The 20,560-nt window shown below is 65.7% G+C and overlaps 2 protein-coding genes across 4 annotated transcripts; one reads left to right on the top strand and one right to left on the bottom strand.

The window, feature by feature from the left end:
* The first annotated feature begins 44 nt into the window (after nucleotides 1-44).
* RELA (RELA proto-oncogene, NF-kB subunit) lies at nucleotides 45-8,290 on the top strand. Its single transcript, XM_074276539.1, has 11 exons — nucleotides 45-196; nucleotides 359-385; nucleotides 492-643; nucleotides 860-1,008; nucleotides 1,210-1,301; nucleotides 2,129-2,260; nucleotides 4,962-5,066; nucleotides 5,169-5,381; nucleotides 6,792-6,872; nucleotides 6,950-7,030; nucleotides 7,153-8,290. The coding sequence occupies exons 1-11, from the start codon at nucleotides 190-192 to the stop codon at nucleotides 7,734-7,736; spliced, it is 1,623 nt and encodes a 540-aa protein (XP_074132640.1). The 5' UTR covers nucleotides 45-189; the 3' UTR covers nucleotides 7,737-8,290.
* Nucleotides 8,291-10,481: 2,191 nt separating this feature from the next.
* Nucleotides 10,482-20,124, bottom strand: SIPA1 (signal-induced proliferation-associated 1). Of its 3 annotated transcripts, none has more exons than XM_074276536.1 (16): nucleotides 20,043-20,124; nucleotides 17,096-18,004; nucleotides 16,420-16,550; nucleotides 16,167-16,343; nucleotides 15,812-15,986; nucleotides 14,121-14,224; nucleotides 13,679-13,836; nucleotides 12,996-13,578; nucleotides 12,620-12,894; nucleotides 12,115-12,333; nucleotides 11,912-12,023; nucleotides 11,685-11,802; nucleotides 11,508-11,609; nucleotides 11,276-11,330; nucleotides 11,045-11,123; nucleotides 10,482-10,908 (listed from the first exon to the last, which is right to left on the bottom strand). In XM_074276536.1, exons 2-16 carry the CDS (start codon nucleotides 17,760-17,762, stop codon nucleotides 10,771-10,773), a joined length of 3,093 nt encoding a protein of 1,030 aa, XP_074132637.1. In that variant the 5' UTR covers nucleotides 17,763-18,004; nucleotides 20,043-20,124; the 3' UTR covers nucleotides 10,482-10,770. The 3 variants fall into 3 exon arrangements, with proteins under 3 accessions (XP_074132637.1, XP_074132636.1, XP_074132635.1); XM_074276535.1 differs by having other exon boundaries at nucleotides 19,939-20,081; XM_074276534.1 differs by having other exon boundaries at nucleotides 19,919-20,080.
* Nucleotides 20,125-20,560: the final 436 nt, after the last annotated feature.

Here is a 20,560-nt window from a genome sequence, read left to right as displayed (position 1 = left end):
GGCGGGTGCGCGCAGCGCGCGCGCGGCCCGAGAGGCTCTGGTGCGCAGGCGCGGGTCTGCATTCCGAGCAGTGACGCCGCGAGTGCGCGCGGCGCATTTCCGCCTCTGGCGAATGGCTCGGGCGTAGGGCGCGCGCCGCGCCCCAGGGGCTCCAGCTGCGACCCCGGCCCCGCCCCCAGGACCCTGGCCATGGAGGGTGAGCGAGATCTCTGATTGCCTCAGGGGGAGAGGACGGGAGGGGCCTGGGCCGCTCCAAGGTCTGTCTGAGCGCCCCCCCCTCCCGGGGCGGGGCGTGGGGGATTGACCTGGGCAGGGAGGCGCCTGACTCAGTTTCCCCTCTGCCCCCTCCTCATTTCAGACCTGTTACCCATGATCTTCGCTTCGGGTAAGTGGGGGCGGCGCGGGGGGGCTGGAGAGGGTCCGGAGGGGAGGACTGGAGCCCCGAGCGGCGGTCCTGAGCTCCCGTGTGCCGCCCCCCTCCGCCCCCCCAGATTCGCCCCCTGCCCGGGGCCCCTTCGTGGAGATCATCGAGCAGCCCAAGCAGCGGGGGATGCGCTTCCGCTACAAGTGCGAGGGCCGCTCTGCGGGCAGCATCCCCGGGGAGCGCAGCACGGACACCACCAAGACGCACCCCACTATCAAGGTCAGTCCGAACACTCCCCCCTTCCCCCTCCACCAGGGGCCAAGAGGTCAGGGACCCCATCCCCACTCTGGAGATCCCTGGGGCAGCAGGAGGGCGTCACCCAGAGCTCCCCTCCCCGAAGCCAAGTTCCAGGGGGGACACTGGCCCCGCGAAGGAGCCGGGACCCCTCCCCGACCTTCTCTGGAGAGGGTGACTCAGCCTCCCATCCCCTCCCAGATCAATGGCTACACAGGCCCGGGAACCGTGCGCATCTCCCTGGTGACCAAGGAGCCCCCTCACCGGCCCCACCCCCACGAGTTGGTGGGGAAGGACTGCAGGGACGGCTTCTACGAGGCCGACCTCAGCCCTGACCACTGCATCCACAGGTAAGGGGGCGTCGGGAGCGCGCAGAGCCCGGGGCGTCAGGTCGGGGCTGGGCTGCGTCCCAGGAAGCGCTCATCTGGGGGGAGGGGAGCCTGGAGAGAGTAGGGCCCCGAGCTTTGGTGGGAAGGGTAAGAGGGCCCTTCTGGAGGAGGAGCGGACGGGCCGGGCCGGGGCCAGGCAGGCTGACAGCTGTGAGGTGTTAGCTTCCAGAACCTGGGGATTCAGTGTGTGAAGAAGCGAGATCTGGAGCAGGCCATTGCCCACCGCATGCAGACCAACAACAACCCCTTCAATGGTGAGAGGCTCCTTGGCCGGCCTGGCCAGGACCCCAGCCCTGCCCCCCCAGCTCCACGGCAGTGGTTCAGGATCCTTCTGACGTGCACTTTGGGCGCTCCTTTCTCCACGTCGCTGCCGCCTCCTTCCTCACAGCGGGGCAGTCTGGCTGTGCAGGGGGGCAGCCCCCGCCCGCCGCTCCTTCGCTCTGGCCTTGGCTTGCTTCGGGGCCTCCTGGGCTGCTGGTTTCACTCTGCGTCCGTCCCCCCGGATCTTCCTCGTTCCCCATCACAGAATCGGCCCCGCCGACCTTTTTGGCTCTTCTCTGACCGAGGGCCTGCTTCCTTAAAGCAAGGAGAGCTCTTGGAATTGTTTGCTTTCTGTCAGGTCTCTTGCTTCCCTTTGCCTTCTTTGGGGAATCTTCCTCATCAGCTCCTTGGGACAAAAGCCATGACCCATTAGTCCCTTTTCTTGCTTCCTTGTGAATCAAAACCCGGCACGGCCGGGTCGCTTCACAGCTCCACCAACAATGCACCAGCGTGCCCGCCTTTCTGTGACTGAGCCGTGGCGGGAGGCTCTTGCCTCTTCTTCCAGCCCCTCAGACGTTTCTGTTCTGCCTCCCAGCAGCCCCCCCAAATTAGGGTACTCTCCTTCAGAGAGTCGCTTTCTAGGACTTCATAACGTGCATGTTTTGAAAATGTCTTTTTGCCTTTCTCAGCTGTCTTGTCGGCCTAGCCTGGGATTCCCTGCTCTGTTGCCACGCCTCCTTGCCAGTGTCACCCAGCGACGCTATGTGGCCCCCACTCTGTGGGGGCCTTGTCATCCCGTGACCCTCCCCTATTCCCACAGTGCCCCTGGAAGAGCAGCGCGGAGACTACGACCTGAATGCCGTTCGGCTCTGCTTCCAAGTGACCATCCGGGACGCTGCGGGCAGGCCCCTCGTGCTGCCCCCTGTCCTCTCCCATCCCATCTATGACAACCGTGAGTGGGGGAGGGCCAGGACCGGAGGGAGGGATGGGCAGCAGACTCACCCTTAGTGAGCATCTGTGGTCACTTCACTCTACTAAGGCAAGGACCACCTGGTCCTCAGGCTGGGTCTCCAAAATCAAAACAGGGAGGGCGCGTCCACCTTCTCGAGAAGGTAACTGGGCTGGGCAAGATAGCTGGGCGGAGCGCTGAGGACTGGCCACAGAGCGGGCAGAGCTGGGGCTCTCAGCAAAGACTTTGCAATAGCAGAGCCCTGAGGGGTATCAGAAGTGTCCTGAGCCAGGAGACCGGGCCCAGTGTGGCCCGAAGGTAGATTGTTGGGAGCTAAATAATGGGGGAAGGTGTGAAAGTCCGGGAGGGAGCCAGACTGGGCAAGGTCAGGGAGGCTGGATTTTCTCCCCTTGGAAAAGCCTGGGAACACTTGTGCTTTCTGGGATGGAAGCCGTGTGGGCTTGATTGGAAAAGGAAAGGTCTGGAGGCTGGATGTCGGACTCCCGGAGGAGTTGGAGTGGGCAGACCTCAGTGTGGGTGGGGCTGGGGGTCACCATGCAGACGAGGCTCCAGATTGGGCAAACTGGAAGTCACATGAGGAAGGGGGTTCAGGGGTGAGATGTGATCCCAGGTCCCGGGCCCCAAGAGCAGCCTTTTGCCTTGTACCATCTGGAGGGAGGGAGATTTCTGCCTAGCCCTGCCAGCTCCTGACGGGAATTAGGGCCGTGCTGAAGGAGCCCGCCCGGGGCCTCTGACCAGGCTCTCTCCAGGCACTCTTGTCATGTAGGTGCGAGGAGCCTTCGAGGTACCTTCTGAGGAGGAGGCTTGGGGTTACTGGCGGAGTACAGAGAGAAGGGGACGCATGGGGGACCCATCCCAGGGGCCAGGGAGAGGCAGGGAGGACACTTATGTCAGGAGCTCGGGGCCCAGGGGCTTGGTGGGGAAGACAAAGGGATTCAGAGACATCGTCTTGAGTTAGTGGGAGCAGTGATGTCACCACAAGAGGCAGAGTAAAGATGGTCCAGGACACTCATGCTTAGAGGGCTGAGGGAGCACAGGCTGACAGGCCCCCGAGGAGGAAGAGGCCGAGGGAGCACAGGCTGACAGGCCCCCGAGGAGGAAGAGGCCGAGGGAGGACGGTGGCCAAGAGTGGTCCTTTCCAGCCCCAGCAGATCTGGGATCTGCTTAAATACTTTGCACCTGGGGATGGAAAGACAAAGCCGAGCCCTGGCGCCCTTAGAAAGCTTAATATCTTCTGTGGGGAATAGGCAGCAACCCAGCTTCTATGCAGGGCACAAATGGTTACTGTGAGGAAGAGGGGAGCTGGGGTTTGGGGAGAAACTGGGGGCCAACACAGGGGTACAGACCAGGCCAGAGCTCGTTGATGGGGTTGGATGGGCATGAGCCTTGGGAACTCTGAGGAGGACCCCAAGAGAGGACCACTGGGGAGGGGATGGTTATGGTCCAGAGGCCAGTTGTGGGGAGGAGGAGGGAACAGACGGGAAAATCATGGGGGGATGAATCCCAACAGGACTTGGCAACCGGCTGACAGTGGGGGGAGGGGGGGAACTTGCAGGAGGCTCCAGGAAGCCTGAGGGAAGGTGAGAAGCCCCCCCTCCCCCCCAGCAGTTGTCAGGCAAGGGAGGATAAGGCTGGGAATTCTACTTGGGTCTTGTTTGTGGTGTCCGGGCTGGAAATGTCCAGTGGGCAGTTCAGGATCCAGTAATTCATTGGAGAAGAGTGTAAAAGAGGGCCGGACACACTGATTGAGGAGTAAGCGAGTGGAGATAGTGTCCCCCATTGGAGCTGCTGAGATCACCTGGGGAGGGGGATGCAGTGGGCACAGCCACAGACAGGAGAAGACTCGGGGCCTGGGGAGGGCAAAGAAGCCAGCCGCTCCATTGTCTGCTGTCACCCAGTGCTCAGATGGTGCTGCGGCCCAAGCAGCACCCCTAGGCTACAGGACAGAGAATGAAGCTCCCTTTCTCTCCACGAGCTTGTGGTGGAAGGAAGGAGCCCAGAAATCTGTGCAGTGGAAAAAGGACCAGTAAGGCACCTGCAGAACAGCTTGAGGAGCTGACACTGCCGGCCTCTGCAGGGCACTTGAAGGTTTCCAAAGAGCTTCACAAATACCCGATTCCCACAAAGACCCAGGAAGAAGTCAGGAAGTGGGCCCCTTTACTGATTTATTGTCAATGCACCATGCTTCAGCAATCATGGTGGTAGAGAAAAATCAGAGCTAAAGGGAAAACCCATGGGAGGGAGAAAAAAAACAAAAAAGCGAAGAAACATGTGCTGATTGACATTCAGCCTCCTTAGCTCTTTCTCTGGATGCAGAGGCTACTGGGATTGCCTTGGATCCCTGACCCAGTGAGAACCAAGACTTTCATAGTAGATCATCTCATGTTCTTGCTGTCGCTGTGTCCAGCGTATCCCTGGTCCTGCTCCTTTCTCTCAGCCTCAGTTCCTGTCACTCTCTCCAGGCCTTTCTATAATCAGCCTGTTCATCATTTTGTATAGAGCAGTAATATTCCGTCACCTTCATGTACCACGGCTTGTTTGGCCGTTCCCCAGGCAAGGGGCATCTGCCCATTTCCCAGTTCTTTGCTGCCATAGAAAGTTGGGGAGCAGGTCTTTTCTGAGGGTGATGTGGGGGGGCTCCTGGCCTTGCAGGGAGCACCTCTTACTCTCTCTGTGCCCTCAGGGGCCCCCAACACCGCGGAGCTGAAGATCTGCCGCGTGAATCGAAACTCTGGCAGCTGTCTGGGAGGGGACGAGATCTTCCTCCTCTGTGACAAGGTGCAGAAAGGTCAGTGTGTACAGGGGACGGGCCTTGTGGTGGGCTCTGGCAGGGGCGTGGCCGGTGGTGGTCCCCAGCAGGGGCTGCCACACCTGGACTCGTCTCCCACAGAGGACATTGAGGTGTGCTTCACGGGACCAGGCTGGGAGGCACGAGGCTCCTTCTCGCAGGCCGACGTGCACAGGCAGGTGGCCATTGTGTTCCGCACCCCGCCGTATGCAGAGCCCGCCTTGGCAGCGCCCGTGCGGGTCCACATGCAGCTCCGGCGCCCGTCTGACCGGGAGCTCAGCGAGCCCATGGAGTTCCAGTATCTGCCGGACACAGGTACGGGGGCCAGCCTCTCTGGCCAGCTGGGCCCTGGCTCGGCTTTGGAACTAAAGGAGTGTACTGCCAGCCCTTGGGCCCCTTCCCAGGGCGTGGCCACTGGGGCTGGGCCTGGGCCACAGCCTCAGTCCTGGGAAAGCTTCTCAGCCAGCTGTGTGCAGGGGAGTTGGGCAGCCCCAGCCTCCCCTTCCTCTCTCCTCCTTCCTCATCCCCCCATCTCCAAATTTTGCGGAACCCCTCCCCGCCCCCCCAGAGCCAGCTGCCTCCAGGAGCCTGCCTTCCTTCCTCCACTAAATCAATCTCTGGCCTCCTCTGCCCAGAGGCCCTGCCACCTCCTGGCAAAACCCAGGCCCCTCTGGCATCCGGGGTTCTGAGTCAGTCGACAATGCTGCGCGCATGCCTTCCGTGTGCCTGGCAGATTCCTGAGGAAGCCGCCTCTGTAGACGTTTACTGTTTGGGGATGAGGGAGGTGCAGCCCCGGGGGTGGGCGAGCCGGAGAGTTGTTTGGGAGCCCTGGTGGAGGGCCAGCTGAGCCGGACACACAAAGGCCTCTTCCCTGGGCACCCTGGGCTACAGTGCACAGACGCCTTTTAGCACCAGAGGATTAGGATTAGGAAGGAAGCTCACGTGAAATTGGAACTTTCCCCGTCCAAGTTCCCAGCTCCAGGTTAAGAAGCGCTGTCCCAGGGGCAATAGGGAGTCACTGGAGTTCTTGAGCAGGGCAGGGAGCTGCTCAGACCTGCAGGCACTGGGGGAAGGCCACGTTGGCAGCTGACGGAGACAGGCTGGAGGGGACACTGAGAGCCAGCCCAGGGGAGGCTGAGATTGGAGAGAAGGGGACGATGGGAGAAATGGGCTTGGATGCTTGGCGGTCCTGCTAATTGTCCGACTGGGACTCCCTGGCCCCTGAGCTTGGAGCAGCTCCTCGTTTGCACCCTCTGTCTGCCTCTTAACTCTCCCCACACTGCTCTGCCCTCCCTCCTGGGGAGTCCCCCCCCCAATCCTAGGGACCTGGTCTGTCCTCATGGCCTACTCCGAGTCTGTCTGGGCAGGAGCGTTCATCTTGTTCAGCTCCTGGGGGAGGACCCCCCTGCTGGCTCTCTTTGTTCAGTCTGTGTAGGAAAGTTTCCCTCATCGGGGTGACATCCCCGGGTCCATCTTTGTGCTGCATCTCAAGCCCCTGGGGCTGTGGCCTTGCTGCCTGGCACAGGTGCTAAACCCCCCGGGGGGTGATGGGGGTACTGGGGAAGAGCCATGATCATGGACAGAGAAGAGCAGAATGGGGGCGCCCCGTTCCATTCCACTTTCCAGGCCTCTCGGGAAGGTGGGGTGCAGGCCGCGTGCCTACATGGTGTGGGGGGGCTGCCAAAGTGGGACATGGGATCCAGTGAGCCTTTCTCGTCCCCCCAGACGACCGCCACCGGATTGAGGAGAAGCGCAAGAGGACGCTGGGCACCTTTAAGAACATCATGAAAACGAGTCCTTTCACTGGTGAGCTCCATGGTGGACTGGGGGCTGGGGGCGAGGCTGGGGGGCTCCGCCGGCTGACTCAGCCTCTCCCCCTGCAGGCAGCTCGGATGCCTGGGCGCCTCCCAGGCGCATCGCGGTGCCCTCCCGCAGCAGTACGGCTTCTGCTGCCAAGCCTCCAGGTAAGGGACCCCTTCTCAGGAAGGTTACCCTGGCAGGGTGGGAGGACGCCCCTGGGCCACGGTGCCCAGGCTGGGAGGAAGGACCTGGCCTTTGTCACCTCTGTCTCTCTCACTCCCCTCAGGTGTCCTTCCCGGCCTGCCTGCCTCCGTCTCCCAGCCCTACTTCTCCCCGTCCCTCAGTACCATCAACTTGGAGGAGTTTTCTCCCATGGTCTTTGCCTCCAGCCAGGTCCCGGCCCCAGCCCTGCCCCCCGCCCCCACCACTGCCCCCTCCTTGGGCCCGGCCCCAGCCCAGACGGCCCCCGCCCCGGCCCTGCCCCAGCTCCCCCAGTCCGGGGAGGGAATGCTGTCCGATGCCATGCTGGGCCTGCAGTTTGATAACGATGGGGATCTGACCGAGCTCCTGGGGGACCCAGACGGCACCTACGCCAACCTCGCGGCCATCGACAACTCCGAGTTCCAGCAGTTGCTGAACCAGGGGATCACGGGGACCCTTGAAGGCCCCGGGCCCTCGGGGGAGCCCATGCTGATGGAGTATCCCGAATCCATCACCCGCCTGATGACGGGGCCTCAGCGTCCCCCTGAGCCCGGCCCAGCCCCATCAGGGCCCTCGGGGCTGGCTAACGGTCTGCTGGGAGCGGATGAAGTCTTCCCCTCCATGGGGGATATGGACCTACAGGCCTTCCTGAGTCAGATCAGCTCCTAAGAGGGGCTGGGGGCCTGCGGGGGACACGCTCTACCCCGGGAGCACCCCCGATGCTGCTCCCACCCCCTTGAGCTTCTCTGGGGGTGCTGTCTCGCTGGAGTGGGAGCAGTGAACCCTGTTTAAGTATTTTATCCGCAGTCTCTGTTTTGGAGGTGCTTAAGTAAAAGCATTAACTCCTGAAGAAGGGGTGTGGGGGGCTGGGGAGCTGTCTCTGCCTTCTCCATCTCTGCCTGCAGCTCCCCCCGCTGGTGGCTCCTTGGACCTGGGGGTGGAGGGCTGGCGGACAGGGGGGCTGCGCCTGTCCTCTCCCCCCACTGGGGGAGCAGGCTTCGACGTGGCGCCCCAGCCCGGGCCTTGGGTTAAACTGTGGGCCAGGTTCTGCCTCCTTGCTTTCTCTGTGCACCTGACACCAGCATCCTTCCCACGGGGAAGGCTTCCGGGGGCAGCCTGAGCAGGGGCCCCCGATCAAGTGCCTTAAGAGGTGTGGGCCTGGGGGAGGGGGGCTGTTGACGCCGTGTTCTTTTTACCCTTGACTAATAAACCCTGTCCAAGCCCTCGCGTGTGCTGGTTCCGTGGAATCACAGGCCCCAGGGCGGGGGCGGCCCCCAGCGGGGTGGTTTGCAGAGGGATTTGTCCGGGGTACCCCCCTACGCTTTGGGATGCTGGAGCCCAGAGAGACAGCTCGGCGCAGGCGCAGTGGCGGGCACACGCAGGCCTGTCTACCCAAAGTTTGTTTAAAAAGTCAGCCGCGCCCCAGGAGGCGCATGCGTAGAACTGGTTTCTGGGCTTGCATGTGCGCGTCACAGGCGTAAGGTTTTGGTACTGTGGGGGTAGGGAAAGAAGCTGCCTTAAAGCCCTTCAGGGATACGTGATGAATTCCCAGTGCAACTTCTTCCACGGACCCGGGCGGCTTCGGGGTGGGGGGAGCGCTTCACCGGGAAGTGTCCGGGAGGAGATGGGGCGGGGGAGTGTCGGGACGCGACCCTAAAGCCTGCCCAGCAACCGAGCGTGCGCACTAAGGGCGTGGGGGATCAATTTCCTCTCCTTTTTCTGCCAAGTTGGACATGCGCAGTCCAAAGTCGAGGACGTTCAGTGGGCTCAGGCTATAGGTGGGCGGGTCTTCTAGTTTAAGGGCGTGTCCCAGCCGGCCCCGCCCCCAGGGAAGCTATTTCATGGAGCCTCCCCCTTGCCCATTCCCATCCTTAGTTTCCTCATCTCTAGAGGCCGGCCCCGGCCTCCTCAGCTCTGGACGGGAAGCGCTCCGAGCCCCGGCCTTGCTTAGGTTGAAAGGGATGGAGGTTTCCTTGTTGCGATGGCCTGACTGCGGATTGACCTGGGGAGCGCCACGAAGCGGGAAACTGAGGCTGGCAAAGAATGACTTCCTGGCCATTCAGCTCGCCCCACTACTGGGGGGGGGGGGGCGCGCACCCTTTCCAAGCCGGGGCGGTCAGCGCTACTTGGGATCTCGTGAGGGGAGTCTCCGTCAGGGACAAGTCCAACCCTTAGGTCTTAGGGACCCCCGTCTTTGCCATAGTCTGCCCCGGACCAACAGGGGTCAGCTTTGCTATCCCCACCATTCCTTCGAGGTCAAGTTCTTCCCATGTGTGAATGATGAGGGGACCCTTAAATGTGGGAGAAGGGGGAGCCTCAGTACTCCCTGCTAGCTCAATCAGGTCAAGGCAGGCTCTGGAGTGCGCAGTCAACAGGGAGATGCCCCAAGTGGCTAGAAAAGGGGGAGCCTAGGATACCTTCCCAGTACACTCTAATGCGGGCTGGCTCTGGAGCCTCCACTGAATATGGGGGAGTCCCAGCCGCCCTCTCCCTCAAGGGCTCTCCAGGCCCCGGCTACTTCCCCCTGTGCTTTCTGGGATGACAATCCAAGGGAGCGGATCCACCCTCTCCCCCTCAGGAGACATTTTCTCTCCCATGTGACTGAACCCCAGTAAATGCAGCCGTTTGTTCCAGGCCACTGGCCGGGGGGGGGGGCAGGATTGGACGGGACAGCCCCAAGATGAAGGGGAGAAGAGCCTTATTTCCCTTGGGGGCCTCAGTGCACTGACAAAAGGCCTCTCAGTCAATCAGAGAGGGGGAGGGGAGGGGGCAAGTCCCAGAAGCCTCTAGTGTGCAGCAGCTGCGGCCGCTCTGCTTTGGGGCTGATCCCGGGGACAGGGGTGGGGTGGGGGAAGGCAGTATCCTGTCCTGCAGGTCCAGAGTATGGGGTGAGGGTCCACAGCACATCCGGACCACCAGACTGGAGGGGGACTAAGGCTGATACCAGCGGGGAAGCGGAAGGTGGCGGGCAGGAAGGGAGCCTGGGCCCCTCGGATCTCTGGGATGAGGGCCTGGAGCCCTCTGGGAGCCCTGAGAGGAGCCAGTGGCCGCCCAATCTCTCCCTCACAGGGCTGGGTGGGCCCCCCACCAGCCCCACCCGCTGAGCTCCCCACCCATGAGTCAGGCAGCTCACCAGGGGACGAATCCTGGCTTGGACCCTTAAAAGAGGCTGGACCGGCCTCCGCTATCTCTGGGCCCTCATCTCCCCCCACAAACGAGGTCAGCCCACAGGCCCTCCTGGCTCCAGACAGATGCTCCCACCATCCCTCCAGGCCCCTGGCTTTCTCCGCCCCAGGAGCCTCTGGCCCATCCTGCCCCAGAGAGCCCGGGCCTCTGGGAAGTGGGTGGCTGGCCTGGGGGCCCCGGGGGCCCCTCCCCAGGGCAGACCCTCCCTCGTCATTCATCCACTGCCACTGCGGCTTGCACGGTGCCTGCTGGCTCTTTACTTTCCATAACGAGGGCAGCTCTTCCCAGTGATATTTACAGATGGGCTTGGAGGAGGTGAGCCCAGGAGCCTACTGGGAAAGGCCAGGGGGCGGCAGGGGGTCACTTTTACACAGTACACAGGGGGCTCCCCACTCCAGAGCCCCCTGGGCTGCTGGGAAGGTCACGGGGGAGCCTGCTGCCTGATGCAGAGAGGTGGGGGCGGGGCAGAGCCGTCAACTTCTGCCCCAGCAAAAGGGTCCCTGGGTGCAGGTGGGCATCAGGGGCCTGGGCTCCCTAGCTGCTGGGAGGCCCTGAGCAGGCGGGCAGCCGCACTCTGGGACTCTGCCTGAAGCCGGCGGTTGTTGTGTCTGAGGCTCCGAACCTCCTCCTGCAGGGCAGCCTTGTCTGCCTTCTCCTGGAGGGGATGGGAGGGATGGAGAGGAGGAGCTGGATCTTGGAGCGCCCCCTTCAGGCTGCCTTCCCCCCATCCTGGAAGCCAGGACCACCTTTCCCCCTCCGCCCCCCCAGGGCCCCCTCCCCCCCCTCCTCACCTTCTGCAGGTCATCCTGAAGCTTCTTCAGCATGGTCTCCAGATGGGAGACCTTCTCCGACAAGCTTCCAGAGGCCGGGCTGTGGGCAAGCAGGGCTTCCTGAGGAGTCTGGCACCTGCGGGCCCAGGCCCTCCAGGCGGCCCCGAACCCGGGAGGGGGGCCAAACCGGAGAGGGCAGTGGGCTCCGTCCCCCCGCCCCAGGGGCCTCAGCCCAGGCCCCATTGCACTTACTCGGTCTCGGCTTTGGAGGCTTCCCTGGCATCTTGGGCCTCCGGCAGCTGCTGGCCTGTAGTGACAACAGCCCTCAGTGCTCCCTCCTGGAGGAGTCTTACCCTTCCAACCCCCGCCCCCCGGATGAGCAAGGAAAGGGGGAGGGCACAGAGGGGGCCCAAGGCCCTAGAGTCCCCCCCCCCCCCCCCCGCAGGCCGGCTTTCCTGCCCCTCAGGGCCCCAGGCCGGCTCACCCTCCCGGGACAGCGCCTCCAGGATGCTGTTACAGGTGGCCGCGATCTCCGAGATGGATTTCCACTCCTCGTCCAGGGGTTCGCTTCCAGCCTCAGACAGGACTGGGGGGGAGATCGGGAGTGAGGGGAGAGGGGGAAGGGAGGGGAAGGCCCCCCACCCCACCCCAGGAGACTTACTCTTGCTGATGGAATTCCTCAGGGAGAGGGTCCGAGGCAGGAAAGAGTCGCTCAGCTCTCTGGGCAGCGGGCCGGGGTGTTCCAGAGCCTCTTGTCCAATGGAAGTGCCAGGGAGGACCTGGGTCAGGGGGCACACTGAGGACACGGAGGCCCAGCTCCCCCACCCCCAACCACCCCTCTTCCCCCGGATGGCCCCGAGGTCACCCTGGGCCACCGCTGGTTCTTACCTGCTCTGGAGGCCCGGCCCCCGCCTGACCAGGGTGGGCGGCCTTATGGGTAGCGACCAAGAGGAGGTCCGGGGTGGCGTCTGGCAGGACGGGGACCCCATTGGCCGGGGAGCTGGGGGGCAGCGAGGGAGAGGTGAGGGGGGCAGACAGGCAGGGATGAGATGAGGGGAGGCTGGGGGGGCTCAGGAAGGAGCAGAACTGACCTTTGGGGGGAGGGCTCGCTCTGACTGTGCAAGAACTCGGTCCTCTCCTCGGGGAGGCCTGGAGGGGGGCCGGGGGCCGGGGAGCCGTCCTGCAGGCTCAGCCCGCGCAGCATCTGGACCATGGCCGGACGCAGACACGGCCCCCCCTCAGGCCCGGGGCCCTGGATCCCCCGCCGGCCCGGCTCCTGCAGCGACATCTCATAGAGCTCGGAAAAACTCCTGTGGGGAGAAAGGAGAATGGAGCTTCCCAGGAGGAAGGGCCCCGTTAGGGAAAGTGAGGCCAGGGGCCTCCTGCGGTGCCTTGTGTCCGAGTCCGCTCGGGTCAGAGGTGATGTCAGCCCCTGACCCCCTCCCTCATGGCCCAGGCACTGGGGGGTTCCTCTAGGGGCAGGGGCTCCAGGGGCCCCTGCCCACCCCAGGGAGACCCCGCAGGCTCCAAAAAGTCTCCCGTGGACAAAGATGTGGCTGGTCTGAGCCAGGCCCACGGGCCGGGGCGCGCTCTGACCTTCGGGGCCGGCCGCTCTCATCAGGAAGCAGGACGGTGACGCAGACCTTGGGGGCCGAGCGCAAGAGGGCGGCGGCAGCCCCGGGTCCCAGCCGGGGGAGGGGGCGGCCACAGACCCTTAGGAGCCGAGCCCCAGGCCTCAGCCCGGCGGTCTCCGCGAAAGTGAATCGCTCCACGTGGCTCACGAAGCCCCCCTCGTCTGCCTCGAAGCCCAGGCGGCCCTGGCCGTCCCGGGGGAGCGCCAGCTCGCGCGTCTCACAGCCTCGGCTCACCAGCTGCGGGGGACACGGCTCTCAGGCACCGGCCAGCCTGGGGGGCGGCTCACGGAGCTTCGCCCGGCCCCATCTCCTTGCTCCCTCCCAGCCCCCAGACGCACCTGCAGCCTGGCCACGATTTCGCCCACGGCCTCACCGGGGGCGCCGCCCACCCGCAGGGTCAGCACCTCCCCCCGGCCGTGGTACAGGTCCAGCTGGTGGTCGGAGAAGGTCCAGGCCAGTATGTCACGGCAGGCGCAGTTGAAGACGACCCGGCCGTCCCGGGGGGCCACCAGCACTAGGGTCTCGGCCGAGACGCCCAGCAGGCAGGGGACTTCGGCCGCCCCGTCCTCGCCTCCTGGGGCGGCCCGCACCCCCCACACCAGGGCGCCCTGCGCCTGCAGCTCCCCACCCGAGCCCCGGGGCCTCTCGCGCCGGCGACCCCCTAAGGAGGGCAGGCCGAAGCGGGAGGCGGAGTCCAGCGAAGTTGTGGTCACCTCGTTGGTGGCCAGCTCCAGCAGGTAGTCCCGCCGCGTGCGCGTGGCCATGGCGTGGAACTTGCGCGCGCGGCTGGCAGCCTGCTCGCCGTTGAGAGCTTTGGCCAGCAGCAGGGCCCGGAAGGCCGGGGAGGCCGGGAAAGGCCCCCCGCCGGGGGGGAGGGCAGGGCCGAAGGCCGGGGTGTCCTGGGTCCGACTCACAGCCACGCTGCCCGGAAGGAAAGGAGGCGGGTGTCAGCAAGAGAGGGGCCGGCTTCCCAGCTGGCTCTGGGACGGGGGCCACCTGGAACCCTCCCCCGGCTACGGACCTGTAGGAGGTGTGGGGGGTGCAGGGGGCGTGGGCCCGGACCACCAGGAAGACGTGCTGGAAGTGGGAGCGGATGGTGCTGGGGCAGAAGGGGCGGGCCCCGGGCTCCTGGAAGACGATGGTCACAATGTCGTTGCCAATGTGCCTCTTCCGAAGGAGCTGGGGAACAGGACCAGGGCGGGGGGCTCAGGTGGCAGGGAAGCCCCAAGAGCTCCCCCCAAAACCCCCAGCAAAGGAGCCTCACAGTGGGAGCTGGAGGGACCTTTGTGGCAAGCCAGACGGGGAAACTGAGGCCTGCGGGCCACAGTCCTACCCAGCTGAAGCTGGGCCCTCCCAGGCCCAAACCGGGGACCTAACCCAGGCCCTCAGCCCGTCTCCAAGCCCAGTCTGCAGGATGGCGCAGCCGGGCTGCCCGCCCCGATTGCGGCCTGTGCGCCCCCCACCTGCTGCTGGTTGTTGGGGGTGTAAGGCAACATGGTGGAGACGTGGAACATGATCTCGTGGTCTTGGTAGGTGGTGTAGACAGAGTGTGTCCCCGTGGAGTCCGCTGTGGCCAAGGGAAGGAAGGGGGGGAAACCCGGGGTCTGAGGGCGAAAAGAGCCCCACAGGAGGGAGCTGTCCAGCCCTGGTTCCCCTCGGAGGCTGCTGTTCTCAACCCTGTGGGCCTTGACCTGGGCCTGGGGCGGCCCTAGGGGTCAGAGGTCACTGCTGGCCAGCCTTCAGACTGCCCTGGCCTTTTCCCTGCCAAGAGCCCCTCCCTATTCCCAGGAGGGGAGTCTCCCAAGTCAAGGGAAGGAGAGAGGAAGCAGCCAGGGGAGGGCAGAAACCGGAAGGAGGGGGGAAAGGGGGCTGAGGAAGGAGGTGCAATGACAAATAACCTGGAGACATGAAAGATGGGCAACGACCACCCAGCTGGGAGGGGCTAGCTAGTCTCATTTTACAAAGGGGGAAACTGAGGCCCAGAGAAGACACAGCAAGCTTGGAAGTGCCAGAGTGGGGCCCTGACCCCCCAGTCAAGGCTCTAAGGGGGGGGCTCTGAAGGAGAAACGGCAGGCGCCCCTTGTGGGGTCAGACGTGGGGGACTTCCCACGTGCCCCAAAAGTGCCCACGGCCTCTGGCCTCCCTGTGGCTCCGAGACCCCAGCAAGTGGCCAGCGGGGAGGGGGGGGCTAGGGCAGCCAGAGGCCCCCCTCCTGCTCCCCGCGCCGTCCTGGGGGCCCTCCTCCCCAGCTGGAAGATGCTCCCACGGCCCCTGACCCCTCGGCCCCTCCCGCCAACTCTCACTGGGCACTGCCTCTTGGGTCCCAGCCTTCTGTCCTCAGCTCCTGGCCTCCGGCCAGCTCCCAGTGACCTTCAGATGTGGCCCCAGAACCGGCCTCGAGAGCCCGCCAGGGAGCGGGGGAGGGGAAGGCAGGCCGCCTCCCTCCCGCCCTCTCTTGGTCCTTCTAGCTTTCTTCCCCTCCTTCCTCTGGTACCCTCCCTCCCTCCCTCCCTCTCTCCTCTCTCTTATGTCTGTTTTTCTTTTCTGCCACCCACAAGCCCACCTAGGTCTCTCTCATCCCAAGACAACCTGGCCTCCCTCCCTTCCTGCCTCCCTGTCCCCATCGCACCCTTGCTAGGCCTTTGCATCTCGCATGTTGGGGCCCTCCTGCAGCGCTCTGCTCAGCCCCCGGCACCTCTGGGCGCCCCCTCCAGCCCTGCTGAAGCCCGCCAGACCCTCTTTCCCCCGGCCCCTTCTCCCCGGGCCCCTCCTCCGCTCCCCCAGCTCCCTGATAGTCTTGGCCCGGAGGATCTGGGCTTGTGGGGGTCTGGGCCGCTCTGTGAGCCCCGGGGCCTCCGCTTTCCTCCCTCTAAAGTGGGATAATCACTGTGCTTCCCGCTCTGGGATCTTGTGAGGATCAAGAGGGCTTGGCAGGCAGGGCCTGGCACACAGCAGGTGCTCCATAAGTGCCTGTTCCCTTCCTCTCAATTACATACAATTGTCACTATTTGCTCCACAGTCCAGAGAACTTTCTGTACTCTGAGCCCGAGGTCCAGGCGGGCGGGCTCCTGCCCATGCCCCGAGGGGGCCTGAGTTCTAATCCCTCAGCCAGGCCTCTCTGGACCTGTCCCCCCCCACACACACACACACTCACTCTTGATGTCCAGCTGGGCTCGGTAATGCTCGAAGCCTTTGAGCCTCACCACCTCTCCCAGGAGCTGCAGGAACTGCGTGAAGGCCGGCCCGGCCTCCTCGTTGTTGTACATTTCCTCCTCGGAGGCCTGGCCCGCCCGGCAGTAGAGGATGCCCACCTTGCGCTGGAGGCTTAGCTGGGGAAGGGGAGGACAGCGTCATGGGAGCCCCCTGTCTGTCTGGCCTGGCCCAGGTGGAAGTGGCGAAGCCGGTGATGCCCGGGACCGCTGCCCACTGCCCGCAGGCGCCAAGACGGGGGCAAGGGCCCGGGGAGGCCCTCGGAGCCCGCCAGAGGGACAAGGTGGGCCCCTACTCACCTCCTGCTCATCCAGGGTGAGGAGGGTTCGAGGCACCTTGGGGGAGGCCGAGCCCAGGCGCAGGCAGGCGGGGCTCAGCCGGGGGGCCACGTGCTCCAGGAGCTTTTTGGGGGACAGGCCTCGGGGAGGGCCAGGGGGCAGGACCTCTTCGGAGATGGAGCCTCGGAGGGTCCGCAGCTGAGGACGGGGACAATCCCTTAGGGCCGGCGGCCACGTGGCCAGGGCCCCCCAGCCTCCATCTCCCGGCCCCCACCTGAGTGGTCCTGACGATGAGGCGGTAGCTGTGCTGGGGGCTGGCTGAGCCGCCGCCCTCCTTCTCCTCCCTCCGGATGCTCACCGCTACCGGGCCCAGGTTCTCATCGATCCCAAAGAAGTTCTGGTGCTCTGGAGACCGGGGGTGGGGGTGGGGGGTGGGGGGTGATTTTTCACACAGCCACCGGCCACAGGCTCATTCCTCATGGCCCCTCCCCTCAAGACTGCCTTCCCTCTTCCCCGATTCTGGGAAGCAGTGGAAAAAGAGCCCAGAGTCCCGAGTTCTAGTCTCTTAGCCCTACTGTGAACTCACCTGGCCAGCCGCCGCCTTCTCTGGGAGCCTCGGTTTTCCCACTTGTCAAATTAGGAAGTGGGGGGGCAGGTTCTAAGTTCTTCCTAGTCTGACATTCCCTGTTCTAAGGCCCCTTCCCCTGACGTTCCACCTTCTACATTTTGTGTTCTAGAGTCCGTCCCAGCTGTGACAGTCCAAGGTCTCAGGCCTCCCAGCTCCAACATCCGACATTCTAACATTGGGTTCCCCGCTCTGACGCCCCCCCCACCCCCCGTCTCGGCCCCCTCCCCCTCTCAGCCTCCTTCTCTGGGGCCTCCTCACTCAGACATCAGACAAGAACTGGTCCCTAAGTCCTCCCTGCCTCCACTTCCCTCCGGCCCCTCACCTTTGCCATAGAAGTACTTGCGGTAATATCCGGCCCCTGAGTCCGTGTGTTCCAAGCTGTGCGGCTCAGAACGGGTCTGGGGCTCCTCCAGAATGGAGATGGCCGCGTTGGGCAGCGTGGGGGGCAGCGCGGGGGGCGACAAGCCGCCCAGGCCCAGCTCACCTTCCCCCCCCACCTCGCTCAGGAAGCCCGGAGCCCCCAGGAGCAGGTCCGAGCCCGAGGCTGGAGCGGGGCTGGGGGTGGGAGGGGTGTCGGGAGGCTCCCTGGCCCCGGCTCCCCAGTCAAAAAGGAGACTCTGGACATCATAGTGCGCGAACCAGCGGGGCTCTGGGACTGCCGGGAATTCGGGGGGCGGCTCTCCCTCGGGCGGCAGCCCCAGCAAGGCCAGAGGGTCGGCGAAGAGCCGGGCGGGGGTGGCCCCGCGCCCCCCCTCCTCGTTGCTGTGGGCTCGGGCCCGGGGGCTCGCCGTGGGGGGGGGCCGCGCTTCCCCCGCATCGCTGCCACTCCGCAGCAGGGGAGCCCCGGGCCCAGGGGATGCCCTGGGCTCAAAGGTGTGAGGGGTCAGGGCCGGCCTGGCGGGCTGGCGAAGCCTGCGGACGAAGAGGTCGTCGGACTGCATGGCGGGGGGGGCGCCCCTCCGGGGGCTCTCGGGTCTGCCTGCCCACATGTGCCGGCCTCATTGGCCTGGGGCAGGGCTCCGGCCCGGCGACCCGCCTGCCCCTTCTACCGGCCACCGCTCGCTGGTCCCGGGCACGTCCCACGGAGCGGCCTCGGGACACCTCGCATGGGGGCCCAGACTTGCTGCTTTTCCTTGGGGAGCCCGTGGACAAGGGCAGGGCGCACTGGCGGGACGCCGGTTCTTCCGTCTGCGAGGGTCCGGGCCCCTGGGGGGGGGGGAGGCTCGTGTGTCTGAGGAGAGGGGACAGCCAGTGAGTGGGGGGAGCCAGGGCAGCACCGTGAGAAAACAGGAACCCATCCCTCACTTCCCCCAAATAGAGTCTCAGCCCGGCTCCCCTCCCCCATGACAGGGTCTGCTTCCGGTCCCCCTCCCCCAGGGCCCCAGGCTCATCAAAGCCACTTCCTCTTTCCCCGCATTTCCTCCCTGGGGGAGGGGGGGTCCTGGTCTGTCTGGGGGCTCCTGCTTAACCTCGTGGGGGATGGGGTCTGGGGTCTGCAGGGACCCCAGTCCTTTCAGGCTCCAGCCCACCCACCACCTGCGCCGTTTCAGGCAGTTGGCTTAGCCTCCCAGGAACCTCAGTTTCTCCTCTACAAAGGAGGGCTCAGACTTCTCTAGCCCTAAGCCTGGGACGCTGGAAGCCAGTGGCCAGGGCCGAATCCCCAGGAGGAGCCCCCGGGGACGGCCCTGAGCTCGGGATGTGGGACCTGGGCCTGGCGACTGTGGGGCGCAGGCCGAGGAGAGCCTGGAGGCCTGGCTCCCACCCCGGGCCCTGACAAAGGGAGGACGTCCTGTCCCCCGGGGCCTTTCCTCTGGGCCCCTCCCTTTTCCTCTTCAGCCTCTTCCAGCAGGGCTGGAATCTAGGGCAGGACGGGACCCCCAAGGCTGGGGACCGGCCCAAGGGTGAACGACTGCTCCCAGGCCTTCGGGATGTGGGGCCCTGCCCTGGCGGGGCCTTCTTCCCCCCCCCAGCCGGGGAGCCCGCTACCTGGGACAGGAGGGGCCGGGGTCCCCAGCACGGCGGGCCCGGCCGGCCGCAAGCACAGCCTTCCTGTGAGACAGGAAGTGGCCCCTGGCTCCAGGTCCCCGCTCCTCCTGCCCCCCGCCACATCCTCAGGAAGGCACTAGGGTCACCGAACCACAGGCGCGGGGCGCCGGCCACCGTGTCCCCCCCACCGCTGTCACGGCCTGAGAATGGGGGCGGCCCCAGATGTGAGGCTGGGGGGCCGGGGGGAGCCGCCCCTCCTCCCTCACAGGGTGTGAGCTTGCTGGGGACTCGGGGCCCATTTGGTCCCCAGGAGCCGGGAGGCCGGGACGATGGGGAGCCCCCACATCTCCCTGTGGGCAGGGCCCCCGACTGTCCCAGCCCCCCCCATGGCCAGTGCACGCTGTCCAAGCTCAATGGGCCCGTCTGTCCCAGCCCCCTGCCCCACAAGGGGCCATTGAGGCCAGGGGACATTCCATGTGGCCTGTGTCACCGAGGGGGGGCGACGGAGGCCGGGCCCAGGGCACCAGCCGCTGGCCCCCAACCCTGGCCAAGCCAAGGAGCCTCTGAGCACCCCCAACGCTCCCCGCCCCCCCCCCCTGGAAGTCCTGCCAGCCTCGGCCCCTGGAGAAGGAGCTGGACCCTTCTCAGCTCCACAGCTGGAGGTCATGACCCCGGCTCCAGCTGCCAGTGGGGTTGGACAGATGTTTCCTCCCCAAGCTGGGCTAGGCGGGCCCTGTGGGGGCTGGGCCAGAGAGGACAGAGGAGGAAACGGGGAGAGCAAAGGGCCGGAGCGGGGACAGGCCTGGAGCAGCCACGGCCCCCCCCCAGGGGAACCCCAACGTGAGGGACGCTGTGGGCTCTGCAGAGACTGGGGAAGGAGCAGCGGGGGCGGCGGGGGAGGGGGCGGCAGAGGCAGCAGCAGGGGGAGAACAGCAGGGGGCAGCAGAGGGAGAGCAGGGCAGCAGGGGCAGGGGGGCGGGCGCTGAGGGGCAGCAGCAGCACCGGGGCAGCAGAGGGGCCGGGACAAGCGGGGGCGGGGGCAGCACGCGCCGGGTAACAGGCGAAAAGTGGCGCCCGGGGGCCTTCAGGAAGGGCACGTGCCGGGGGGCGGTAAGGAAGCCCTCCCCCTCCCCCGCTGCACATCCCGGTCCGCGCCTACCGCGTCCTGGGGCTCCTCACCCCGTGTGCCCCCGGACAGGCCGTCCGCGCGGGGCCGGGCCCCCCGACGCCTCGGCCGCCGCCGCCTTCTCCCGCCCCCACGGCCCGGGGCGCCCCCGCTGTACCTCCTCGGGGTCCCCTTGCGCCCCGCCACTGAGTGCCGGCCGAGCTGCCCGCGCGCCGCTCCCAGCCCGGCGCCTTTGGCTCCGCCCCGGGGCGGGGCCCGGCCGCCTCCTCCCCCATCTCCCGCCCTGGGAGGGAGGGAGGAGCCGAGCGGCCGGAGGGGGCGGCGCCGGCCATTCCTGCCCAAGGCCAAGGCCAGAGGCAGGGGGCAGCTCAGAGTGGGGGGAGCTGCAGGGGGGTCCCCGGGCCGGACTCCGGGCAGTGTGGCCTACTGGGAAGGGCATATACGCGCTGCAGCCCCGTTGCCCTCGTGGTGGGCATTCCTTCTTGGGGGGGTCCCCAGTGCCCCCCCCCAGTGGTTCAGTCTGTGGACACTTGGCCAGGGCCGGGCGGCGGCCCTCAGTGCAGGTGACCCAGGCCCGGCGCCCCTGCCTGGGACCCTTCCGTCCTCGCTGCGCCCTCTGGGCCGGCCCTCGGGGCCATTCCCGCCCTTACTTGAACCTGGCTGCTCCCAGGCCTG

This window comes from Sminthopsis crassicaudata, chromosome 6, assembly GCF_048593235.1.
Source record: "Sminthopsis crassicaudata isolate SCR6 chromosome 6, ASM4859323v1, whole genome shotgun sequence".
NCBI lineage: Eukaryota > Metazoa > Chordata > Mammalia > Dasyuromorphia > Dasyuridae > Sminthopsis > Sminthopsis crassicaudata.
Note: the sequence above shows the minus strand (reverse complement) of the source record. Positions and strands in the feature narration are given on the sequence as shown.